This window comes from Astatotilapia calliptera, unplaced genomic scaffold (genome assembly GCF_900246225.1).
Source record: "Astatotilapia calliptera unplaced genomic scaffold, fAstCal1.2 U_scaffold_1, whole genome shotgun sequence".
Classification (NCBI taxonomy): domain Eukaryota; kingdom Metazoa; phylum Chordata; class Actinopteri; order Cichliformes; family Cichlidae; genus Astatotilapia; species Astatotilapia calliptera.
In genome coordinates this window covers 1,500,545-1,512,900 of record NW_020535618.1, presented here as the reverse complement: position 1 = coordinate 1,512,900, position 12,356 = coordinate 1,500,545, and the positions used below count along the sequence as shown (strand labels likewise).

Sequence of the window (12,356 nt, the reverse complement as noted above, 5' to 3'; positions counted from 1 at the left end):
CATACGAACAATGAAGTGATCAATGCTGTTCCTTGTTTGCTTTGAATTTGAAGGAACTTACTGTGCACATGAAACACACATGAAAGTGATAGTAGCACAAATATATTAATAGTATGAGTATGCAGTTGTGTACATTAGGATTGAGTGACCAAATGAATAAGAGAATGCATCATTCATTGAAAATTTGAAACGGAACAACAACAACAACAACAAATTGGTGTCATAAAAATGTTAGCACATGTTTACATGTTTCCTATCTCCCTAGACCAGTGGACTAATCTTCACAAAGCATGGCATTAAATTAATTTCATATATGGGTACACTGTAGTCAACTTCTGCAGCATTGGCTATGAGCTTTTTAGAAACATTTTATACAAATCCCACAATCATGTTTACTATTTGTTAGATTTTGAGTGTATCCTAGCATTCAGTTCATCTGCGTATTTTCATAGGACGAGTTAGGACTAACCTTCTTGAGAACACGCCGAGTCTGGGGAGAAACCGTTTATATAGCATTGTACATAAAACTGTTACTATCGTAGAGAGCTTCATCACTAAAGCCAGACGTATATCTCTAAATACAGAGGACACTACAACTTCCACAATCATAGATTTTAAAAAACAAGGGATTTGACAGTTCCATCGGAAAACTTCTGAACCCCAAAAAGTATCAATTCCATGCATGGTTGTATAAGACAGACTTAATTCTAAGTTTACAAGTTACAAGATTTAGTGACGCTTATCATAACATGAAGCAATACATACCCCAAATAAAGTTTAATGGTGAATTCGGCTTATTTAAATCCCTAAAATGTGAAATAAATACATGCTTAAAGAGACATTAAGCTAATTTACATGGTGGTGGGGAAACTTCAGCACTGACAAGCGACAGGTGGCGTTACCATGGTGACAAACACACGGACACGGAGTCAAGTTGTCTTCTCTTGTGACCGCAACACGTTACGCACATCAGAGAAACGGTGTTTACTGTGAGTGCAGGAGCTCAGTGCGCATATCAAAGCGATCAAAGGAGATCCGTATAAGGTCAGCTTGTGGTTTGAGTGTGTGTCTAATATAACTGTCGCTGTTTGCTGTCTGTGTCATGCGCTCGTCGTACTTCTGTTTTGTTTTTTAATGTGTCTATTTAATCACGATTTATTCACGATGTTCAGTGATAATGAGGCATTTTTATGCATCCAGAATATTAATAATCTAACGGCGCAATTAAGTCAGCAAAACCCATTCCATATTTTACATTAAATTTATATTATTTCACAGGTTTAATATCATATCTAAACTTGTATGAACGAAATGATAAAAAAAAATATACAGCAAATAAAACATCAAATAAAACATGTTAATAACTGGTGAGACATTTAGCCCTAGTGAAAATATATTACGTTAATACATGAGTGATAATAATAATAAATCATGTAGTTGTGCATGAAAGTACAAGAGTGGACTTTTTCCGACGTGAGGTACTCTCACTTGGATAGGTTATATAGATAATTTGCTTAATTGAAAGAACTTAAAAATTATGAAGTCGTCCATTAAGTTCAAAAGTGTGCAGGTTTAATGAAGACATTCACGACTCTGACTGCGATAATATTTTACTACTGTCTGTGGGCTACTCTGTCATTATTTGACAGGTACTTTTTTATATAACAAAACGGCAGCTGATTTTTTTTTCTCATGTTAAAGTAATGTAATTATTTTGTTCTGAGTAATATTTTAGGATAAATTTTATATTTTCTTTTTTTGTTTCTTTCATATTTTAATGGCCTTTCTGTAGTTTGATATGGCTTTGTTTTCTACAGGCATTGCTTGTTTGGGTAGTAATTGTAAGCAAATGGGGGCGATCGTGGCTCAAGAGTTGGTAGTTTGCCTTGTACTCGGAAGGTTGCCGGTTCGAGCCTCGCCTCCGACAGTCTCGGTCGTTGTGTGTTAAGCAAGACACTTCACCCGTTACCTGGTAGTGGTCAGAGGGCCCGGTGGCGCCAGTGTCCGGCAGGCTCGCCTCTGTCAGTGCGCCCCAGGGTGGCTGTGGCTACAATGTAGCATGCCATCACCAATGTGTGAATTACTGAATGTAGTGTAAAGTGCTTTGGGGTCCTTATGGACTAAATAAAGTGCTATACAAATGCAGGCCATTTAAATATGAATTTGAAAACATTAATGGTGTTTTAAAATACATTTTCAATTACACTGATGAACACCAAACAAGAATCGGTTTTAAAATCCAACTTATTCCTCTTTCCCTCTGGAACAAGAATTCGATGGAACGTTATGAATCTCTGGGTCCAGTCGGAGAGGGCAGTTACGGCACCGTGCTTAAGTGCCGTCATCGTGATACTGGTCGCATTGTCGCCATCAAGAAATTCATGGACTCTGATGATGACAAGACTGTGAAGAAGATCGCCCACAGGGAGATCAAGCTACTCAGGGTACCTGTCAATTAATCCATCAGCCTACCACTCATTCAGTCATTAAGTAAAACCTGAATGAAGACATTTACAATAACAAGAGACAAACAACGCTAAAATAACTGTATCAGTTTCTTACCTTAAGTTTAAAAGTCACTATGAGATGATGTGTGAGAGGAACCCAACAGATTATTGTAATCTAAAGGGAAAATTTGAATCTATCCACTAAATATTAGTGTTGACTTGACCATGAATAGTTTAATAACTTTACAGTAATCTGACATCGGACTTACAGGTTATATAAATTAGTATACAACACCTATGGTGGATAAGAGGGTTGTTGTATACTTTAAGCAAGTCACAGTGAAAGGAAATGAATCAGTCCTTATTTCTAAAAGTTTTTTTGTCAACAAGTGTATCTCAAAACATTTGAATATCATGAAAAAGTCAAGGTCCTTGATTTGCTGGGCCTGTGCAGCTTCAGTGACCCAAAAGCACTGATACCATCAATGATAGACTCAGTACTGTATGCATTCACAGAGTAACCACCCTTATCTTTATAAACTTCAAGCAACTGCGACATGAAAACCTGGTGAACCTCCTAGAAGTGTGGAAGCGCCGCCGCCGCTGGTATCTGGTATTTGAGTTTGTGGAACGGACACTTCTGGATGATCTGGAGCAAAACCCAAGCGGACTGGAGATAAACACATGCCGACAGTACCTGTACCAGATCCTAAGGGCTGCTGCCTTCTGCCATCAGCAAAATGTGAGGACGTATGATTAATTATTCATAAGTTAGCTGTATAGTAAGAGAACACCCACACTAACTTCTGATGCCAAGCCAGCCATTTTGTTCTATAAGCAGTCCTGAAACATGAGAAAAAACAATCACAAAAAAGCTTGAAGGGTTACTCCTAGCAGGCTTTCAATGAGCAATATACCACATGATGCTGGTTCGTTCTTTTCATTTTCAGATCATCCACCGTGACATCAAACCAGAGAACATCCTCATCTCTCAGGACAGTGTGGTTAAGCTGTGTGATTTTGGCTTTGCCCGCACTGTTGCATCGATCAGTGAGGGCAGCGTCCTCACTGACTATGTGGCCACTCGATGGTACAGAGCCCCCGAACTGCTGGTGGGAGACATTAAGTATGGCAAGTAAGTATCTGTGTACTAACCTTGCTGAAATTACCTGTGCTATAGGGTGTTTGTTGATTAGAAATTTTAACATATTTGTGTGTTTGTGTGTGTAGACCTGTAGATGTGTGGGCTTTGGGGTGTGTATTATTAGAGATGTTAACAGGTCAGCCTCTGTTTCCTGGAGACTCGGACCTTGATCAAATATATCAGATCATCCGGTGCTTTGGTAAGCTCTTCACACAGCGTTAGCACATTGTCTTTCCTCTTCCCCATGCTAACTGCACTCTCTTTTCTCTGCTATAGGTAACCTTAAAACTCATCACCAGGAGCTGTTCTACAGAAATCCTGTATTTTCTGGAGTTACACTGCCCGAAAGTTCTGACAGACTCACTCTCCAGCAGCGTTTCCCTACAATCACACCTATTAGCCTGGATCTGGCCCAGGTACAGTTTATTTTAATCTCAGTATATAAAAAATACTTTCTTTTTTAAAATTTTGTTCATGTGGTCTTTTCAGTAGCTGTAGCATATTGTGGATGTATCAGTTAATGGAATGTGACAACTAAAAGGCTGTGTGTGGGTTTACAGGAAAAGAAAAATATTTAGATTTAGAAAAACTTGGAGACATGTGAATGCCAGCATCTGTGGCCTTCACATGCATCTTTATTTCTTGCTTGATAACTGTTGGAGTTCTGAAAGTATTTATGTATTTTTGTGTCAGTTTCAGGGTTGAACATATCAGTAATATGTTTGGTTTCTTTTTTTTCTCTTCTTCTCAGAAGTGTCTACACGTAGATCCAGAAAGACGGGCTCAGTGTTCAGAGCTGTTAGAGCATCCACTCTTTACACAAGACTCCTTCCACATCAGGTACCACTTTGTTTTAGATACTCTTGATGCTGGTACACCTTGAAATACATGTGAGCAAGAACAGCACCGATAGCGTGATTTGAAAATTAACATTTGGGCTGGTGAGTAGCCACTAAATTAGAATTACTATCCTGCCTTTCTCTGTGCATTTAGATTTTTGGACGAGCTAAATTCAAAGATCCAAAAAGACCACAGAGAAAACTCTACATTTCCCAAAATAACCAAAAACCCAAGAAAGGATGAAAGGGATGAGAAAAACTGTAATGGCAAGGACAAGAAACAACCTGAGGACACGGATGACAAAGTCAACAAGGAAAAGATGGAGAAAGTAAAGGGGAAACAGCCTTTGAAGTTGTCTAAAACCCCTCGTCAGTCAGAACCTTTAATCTCCACTAAACAATCCAAAGGAGGCAGCAAGGTTATCCACAATGCAGCTCAATCTCCTATGGCTTTGAAAAGTAAAGCAGGCAAAGCTGCTGGTGTAGATTTGAAGAAAGAATCAGAGATTCCAAAGATAACCAGAACCCTTACTTTTGACTCATCAGAGACCATCAAGACTGTAGCAAACCTGGATGTCGCAAACAGCACAGTAGCAAAACCAAAACATGAGCGAGCGCTATCCTCAGATATAAGGGAAGACCCTATGAGAATTATAAAAAACATGCACGGCTCTGACAATACAGTGTCAGGTAGGACTGAAAAAAATACCCCAGAGAGCTCAAGACTGTATCAGTTTGAATCAAGCCAGGATTTTGAACAAAAAATGCATAAAACAATCAAAAAAGGTTCCCAGTTGTTGAAACAATCAACTACTGACCATCTAAATTTCTGCTCGTCTCCAAAACCTTCTGTGGAATCAGTCACTCATTGGTCCAAAACAGACTTGCCAATAAAATCCCCTAAACTGGGAATCAATCATCACATTGAGGTCCATACCACACTGTGTATCACCAAACAGTGTGAGACCAATAGTCATACTGACCAAACAGCTGATTCAGAAGAAAGAAAGACATCCAGAAGTACTGAAGTACTATCATTAAACCTCAAGCCATCTGTGTCTACCTCAAAAATGAACAACTCATCTTCAAAGCTGCTTCCACAGCACATTAACTGTAGAGAAGATAAAGAAACCAAGCTGGGCATGCACGTATCTCATTCTTCTGATGGAGACTACAAGGTACATCCTGAATCTTCTGAACCTTGCTGCCTACATCAGCAGAGCACCAAACCTAAGACCTCCACAGAAGTCACAACAATTTCAAATGAAAACACAATAATAGGGGCTGGTCTTAGGACAACACTGAATGTCTTGAATAAAGAGAACCAAGAAGATACAGTTCTCACTGTGCCCATTAGTGCAACAGCCAACTCATCAGTAACTCAAACCTCAAATGTGTCTTCAGGTAATGACAAACAGAACAACAGCAGTGACTTTGAATCTGACATAAAAGGCTGGAAAGTTCCTCACTCCAAATATTTGGTTGGAGAATCTAAAACAAAGTCTGGATCTTTCAGAGACCACATGAGATCCACAAGAAAGATGAATGACAACCCAGAAAGAAAAGACAAAGCCAGTATATCCAGTGTCCCAGATGTGACTTCAGTCACATCTACAGAAACTCCACACCACAAAGCTTTGACCAGAAGCTCTGTCCTTCACAACGAGGATAATGCAGACTTTTCTGAGCTTGATCTGAGTGTCTCTTGTTCTTCTCCACTCCCTCATCCACCATCCTCCACTCCTGCCCTCATCCCTTCATCCTCCACAACTCTTGTCAACTCCTTAGTCATCAAAACCCATGGCCCAGCCATCAGTGATCATTATATCCTAGGGGCAAGTTCCCATCCAAGAACCCCCACCCTGAGGTATCATAACCAAATACTACTGTGTTTTGTAAAATACTGATATGGTTATGTGTCAGTGTCTTCGTTATTAGACTGAGCTTCCCCTAAATTGGTCAGGCCTGTCAGGTGTTTTGAGTCCTGCTTATCTTGCATGGTTTGGTACAAGGTTTTTATCTTTGTTTTTACAGGACTTTAGATAAGTTAAGACATCACGGTGGCATTTATACCCAAAAATCCCAACAGTTTCCATCAAGTCATGTTAAAGAATTACTTACCTTCCAGGTAACAGCTTTCTTTACAGCATAATCAGAAGATTAAAAAAATATTTGAAAATAACGTCTTTGTCCTTTCAGGAGCCAGAGAGGAGTCTAATCTGTGAACACTCCTTTGTATCTGACCGTCTCCAGAATAGCAGCGATGTTTCCAAAAATAATTCACACATACATTTCCCAGATTTAGGTATGTAGAGAAGGTATTCACACATGGTAACAGTTTTTGGCGCGCTAATGGTGATGATGGCAGCTCAATTTGACCCAGTAGTCCAGTTTCCAAGCTATATGATAAGTGTGAGCAATAGCCCCCTTTTGGACTAACTGGGGTTTAAAAAGACCAGTTACATTTGAGATTTGACATGAAAAACACATAAAGAGAGTAGTTTGCTTTGTTTCAACCTGATGTTTTACCACTTTGTAAGTCTGTGGTACATCTATGGGACATGCTAACTTGCACTCTCCACCTCCTTTGTAAAGTTTCAGTGGACACCAAACAATATGTGTAGGGGTAAAAAGAGCAAGATTTTCAATAATCACTTATTTTTCAACCAGTTCCAGAGATTATCGACCTCAACTGGATACTTAGCTAACAACTTTGGGGATCTCTATGTAGGGATGCCCAGCACTCTCACCTAATCACTTGCGCACTCATCTGCACATTCCATTTTGTTGGTATATATTTTATTGTGGTATATGTTATTCTGGCCATTATTGTCAAATGAGTCAGAATCAAATGAGTCATGTCCTGTGTTCTCAGGAAAGCAAAAAGGAGCTGCCACAAACCAGCGAAAAGTCAAACAACCATCCCATCTACCATCAGAACCACAGCAGCGTGGACACAACAGCACTGAAACACACTAAAACAAACATGAAATTTACTTTTATTTATGGACACAAATGTTTATCCTTTTGTCCATTATAAAGGTTTATTTATCTGGATTTTGCTTCTGTAACCAGATTTAGATTGAGTGATTTGTCAAATAACCAAAAACTGTTAAAAACACAGGATTAAAACAGTGAACTTTGAACATTTTTTCAAAGAGATAGACAATGTAAATCATTGTAACTTGTTTTTCTGTTTAATTACGATAAACCTTTTAAAGTGGCAAATAAATAGTTTGTAAATACATTTTCAATCACCGCTTAAATGAATTCATTACATTAGTGTTGTTGTTTTATTTTTTATGAGATCAAAGTAAAAGAGCCTTTAAGGATAAAATAAGGGATGGGTTGTGATTTGCTAACTAAACCTAAGCTAAGAACAGTATCATACAGTCACTGAAACATCCCCAAAACAATCCTGTTACAACAGCCAGGTACAACAACTACTGTCCTAGCTGCTCGATGTGGTAGAGTTTAAAATAAACTAATAAAAGAAAAACATTCACAAATCTGTAACAGAAAATCAGGTTCAAAACATGGTCATGGTATGATTTTAAGATTCATCACTTGAGTCCTCAGAAGAGAATGAACCTGCTTTCCAGGTTGCTGATGACTTGGCACTGCGTGATGCCATCTGTGAACGTCCTATTTGTCTTTGTCTATTGGCCAGTAAGTAGTAAAGGATTCTGAGGGCAGCGTTGGATTGGCTGTTAGGGATTGGTATCACAGCAGCTGGCTGTATCCTGACTGGTACTCCAGCATCTTTGGTCTGTGGTTTCTTAAGTGGCGGCTTGACAGATGGCTTTTTAGTTGTAGTGGCTACCTGCTGCTGTAATACAAAGATAAGAGATTAAGTTTGCCTGTAACAAAAATGGTTAAACTAGGCTACAGCTAATCTGTCAAGGTGCTACTTCTTAATATATCTAATACATCACCTTCCTGGTGATGGGGGAGGTTGTGGTTATCTCAGTGGGAGTGTCAGGTGTATAATCAAAGAAAATCCTGCAGGTTGCATCCACAGCTGAACCGTCGATCTCTGGAACCGCAAAACCCGTCAGATAGGAGATGGACCGATCTAACAGAGGGGAGGCTTATTTGTCAATTTCTTAACTTTGACGTTAACAGAAACATCTTTTTTGATTTGTTTTTCTATGATAATGTAGCACAACTTTGAAAGTATTACATTTTAACTGGAAGTACATTTATTGCACTTTGCATGTTTCCAAGAGTCTCTTAAGTCGTCACAGGTGGAGAAATACTGAATACATGGTAAATGCATTTTTCTTCTTCCTGGGAAAGCACTATTTACACTTTCTTTTGTGAAAAAATTCTTTGTCTGCTTTTATCCAAAACATAGGATTCAGGATTTGAGTAACATAATTACTATGAGTTGAAATTCAGAGGGTTAAGTTTTAAATTACAGCTCCACAAACTCATTCAGCCTGCAAATGCAGACATATTTACAATTTAAGGCCAGATTCAGTAGTCAGTGGTGAACCTCTATCTTATCTACACCAAGGTCAACAGCTCTGTTTTGTATCAAGGTGTGTGTGCCGCTATTTGATCTGTCAGTGTGCTGCATATTTCATGATGACAGGACTGAGGTGTGTTTTCTTTTGTCTTTGGTTTGTTGCAAAGCCGCCATGAAGATAGCATACTAAAAATAGATCCATTTACCAAATTTGTATTTATAGTATATGTTGTTTAATCATAATCATTTGCATCCTATGGCTTAAGTTCTTCAAATTAAAATTAGTTTACTTGTACTCACCATTAATTAAGTCCACACTCTGAACTTTGAGGAGGAAGAGCAGGAAAATGAAGGGTGAACTCCAAGACATGACCACCGATGCAAGGAACAGAAAAGAAGGTAGACAGAAAGAAGACAGAGAGCAGAGTGACTTAGGAGAGCAAGGTGTTGAATAAAAGAGGCTGAAAGGAGGGAGGAGAAAGAAAGGGAAGACATGTACAATGTCTAGACTGTAAATATTAGTCAGAGCAGGACTGACAGATTTGTGGTTCTGTTTTGCAACAGAGTAAAAGCCACTAATCCTTGCTGCTTTTTTAAACTTTATTCATTTAAGGTTTATGGAGCAATGTCAATATGTGTTCTCCATTACTGGGAACTTTTTCCCAGATTTTGTCATCTTTTCTAGACTTTTCTAAACTGGTCATATAAAAACTGTTTTCATATTATTTATATATAGTAAAACTCCTCCTCAAATCGCTTTTATATCCAAACTGTAAGGCCTGGATATAAAAGATTTTTAAGTTAAATGTTGCCATAACTTTAGCCTGACTGTTATTTAGGGATTGAAGAACCTGCACAGTCACCCAGACTACCTTCATCATTCAGAGATTACAAAATTAAGGCAAAGCTTGGTGAAATACTGTAAAGATATTGTGCTAAAATTAGCATGATGATACCCGCTGGCCTACTGTATTGCATTTGTTTGAATGCGTTACACCTTATATTTTAGAGCTACATCAGATGATAAGAAATAAGCATTCAATATTCAAAACTAATTCTGCAAGAAGGATTTAGTATATTTCAAAACCAAGAAAAATATTTATTTAGGTGCTTTTTTTTTTTTTATAAACATTTTGCACATTTTGGGTTTTTTTTTTTTTTTGTTGTTGTTGTTGTTGTTGTTGTTGTTTGTTTTGTTTCTTAGACAGAATAAACCTGCGACCTAAGCTACAATTAGGAAACTACCAAGCTCCTAGTGCAAGGAGCTTTCACTCAAACCAGAGATGACTTCCTTTCAGTCCTACTGCGCAGAAGTTTGCTGTAGTTCCGTTGTGGGCACACCAGGGGGCAGTCAAGAGCTATATAAAAAAACTAATGGTTTAAGTTTTTTTTTTTCAATTTATCCTTTAGTTATACAAGTAGTCCGACTGGAACTCAATGCCTCATTCACACCTGTTTCTGATAAACATTAAAATTACAACATTAAAAACAATGAAATACCAATAAAATAACAAAAATGCAAATTTTCTGTTTACACAGTCACATCAAAAATAGGAACAAGTTCCCAGTGATGATTTCATAAGGTAATTCATACATCTTAAGAAATGTCATTACCTATTTAAACTTGCTTCCACACAAAAAGAGATACATTTTCCTTAAAAACTTTGCTTAGTTTTTACAATTGTACCACAAAAGTATCACACAAATTACAACTGTAAAATTCAGTTTTGGGGATAACCCCTTCCTGTTCCAACATGGCTGAATACCAGTGCACAAAACAAGTTCCATGAAGACATGAATGAACAAATTTGATGTGGAAGAACCTGACAGGCCTGCACAGAACATCTTTGGGAAGAATTAGAGTAGAGACTGCGGTGCGAGCCAGGCGTTCTCATCCAACATCAGTGTCTGACCTCACAAATGTGCTTCTAGAACAATGGTCAAAAATTCCCATAAACACCTTTAAACCTTGTGGGAAGCCTTCATAAAAGAGTTGAAGCTGTTATAGCTGTAAAGCGTGGGCTGACATCATATTACACCTTATGAATCCAGAACGGGATGTGACTCGAGTTCATATGTGTGAAGGCAGTTGAGCAAATACTTTGGGCGAGATATAGAGTAAGAAAGAAAAATGAACCTTGACTTTTCTGATCTAACACGAGAAACCCACAAATACATTTGGTTTTAAAGAAAAACTCTGTTAGCAGGGAACACTTTGTTACTTTTACTTGTACATCAGCACAGATAGCTTCACAATACTTTTTGTCACCTTGGGATTTCAAACAAAACTACGGAGCCCCGCAAGGGACAGGGGAGAAAAAAAACATTACAATGAACTTTTCGCAAAACTTTTGCGAGATCCCGAGTTTGTTTTGCGAGATCTCGCAAAAATCCGTCTTAATTTTATTTTTCTCCCATGTCCCTTGCGGGGCTCCGTATAAAACATCTCCACACACCATAAAGAAGGATAATGTTTGTCTATGCCCCTGTCTTATTTACATTCACAAATCTATCAGACTCCTTCGAGAACAAAATCTCCATCATTTGCTCTAATTTGCTTCTCTTTATAATCTCAGCTGTTGGTTTGATGTTTTGCTAAAGGGCTCATTAAACGGTTTATGGAAACAGTTAATCATCCACTTACCACACAGAGGTTTTCCTACAGCAACACAAAGCTGTTCTCTACCTATATGTCATTACTGCCGTTACTCATGTTAAATGAGATTTCCCAACTTCACACAACACCATAAACATAGCAGTGGTTTCTATGGGAGCTAGTGTCTGTTTACCGGCACACACCTACTGTAGCCCTTTGATGTTTCTGGGTTTGTGTACACGTGCTCTACCCTCATGATCCTCTCCCATTATCTCATCACGTGCAAACAAAAGGCAGATTGCTTTTTGAGTCACGCTTTTTTCATGGCAGAGATCCAATAAAGTGTTGGAAACATTCCTCAGGGCTGTTTGGTCCACATTATAATGATAGCATTGCACAGATGCCGCAGATTAGTCGGCTGCACCTCCAGGATTTGAATCTCTCATTCCACCACATGCCACCAGAGCTCTATTGAATTGAGATCTGCTGACTGTAGAGAACAGTGAACTCACTGTCATGTTCAAGAAACCAATTTAAGATGATTTAAACTTTGTGACATGGCGTGACTGGAAGCAGTCATCAGAAGATGTCTGGATATTTTCTCTGTTTTTGGACAATTCTCTGTAAGATACGGAGCCCCGCAAGGGACATGGGAGAAAAATAAAATTAAGACGGACTTTTGAGAGATCTCGCAAAACAAACTCGGGATCTCGCAAAAGTTTTAGCCGCATTCTTCGGAGGCCGCCAGCTCGAAGCCGACCGGGAGGTCGAGGCACGATGTGCCGGGAGAGCGGTGTTCCATGGCTGTAGTAGGTCTCGACCTCCCGTTAGCTTCGAGATGGTGGGTGTCAGATCTCCA

The 12,356-nt window shown here is 38.7% G+C and overlaps 1 protein-coding gene across 3 annotated transcripts; it reads left to right on the top strand.

The window, feature by feature from the left end:
- Window positions 1-980: 980 nt before the first annotated feature.
- Window positions 981-7,721, top strand: LOC113017281 (cyclin-dependent kinase-like 5). 3 transcript variants are annotated; one of them, XM_026160454.1, is made up of 11 exons: window positions 981-1,044; window positions 2,271-2,444; window positions 2,995-3,189; window positions 3,398-3,582; window positions 3,678-3,790; window positions 3,868-4,007; window positions 4,346-4,431; window positions 4,585-6,297; window positions 6,465-6,558; window positions 6,630-6,735; window positions 7,306-7,721. In XM_026160454.1, exons 2-11 carry the CDS (start codon window positions 2,277-2,279, stop codon window positions 7,407-7,409), a joined length of 2,904 nt encoding a protein of 967 aa, XP_026016239.1. In that variant the 5' UTR covers window positions 981-1,044; window positions 2,271-2,276; the 3' UTR covers window positions 7,410-7,721. The 3 variants fall into 3 exon arrangements, with proteins under 3 accessions (XP_026016239.1, XP_026016238.1, XP_026016240.1); XM_026160453.1 differs by having other exon boundaries at window positions 4,343-4,431; window positions 7,306-7,720; XM_026160455.1 differs by lacking the exons at window positions 6,465-6,558; window positions 7,306-7,721 and having other exon boundaries at window positions 4,343-4,431; window positions 6,630-6,713.
- The last annotated feature ends 4,635 nt before the right edge of the window (window positions 7,722-12,356 follow it).

Bases quoted from the DNA above. Each gene is read 5' to 3' on its own strand.
- LOC113017281 (XM_026160453.1), top strand. From the start codon at position 2,277: ATGGAACGTTATGAATCTCTGGGTCCAGTCGGAGAGGGCAGTTACGGC. The intron at 2,445-2,994 runs GTACCTGTCAAT...ATAAACTTCAAG, and splicing joins GGGAGATCAAGCTACTCAGG to CAACTGCGACATGAAAACCT. The intron at 3,791-3,867 runs GTAAGCTCTTCA...TCTCTGCTATAG, and splicing joins TCAGATCATCCGGTGCTTTG to GTAACCTTAAAACTCATCAC.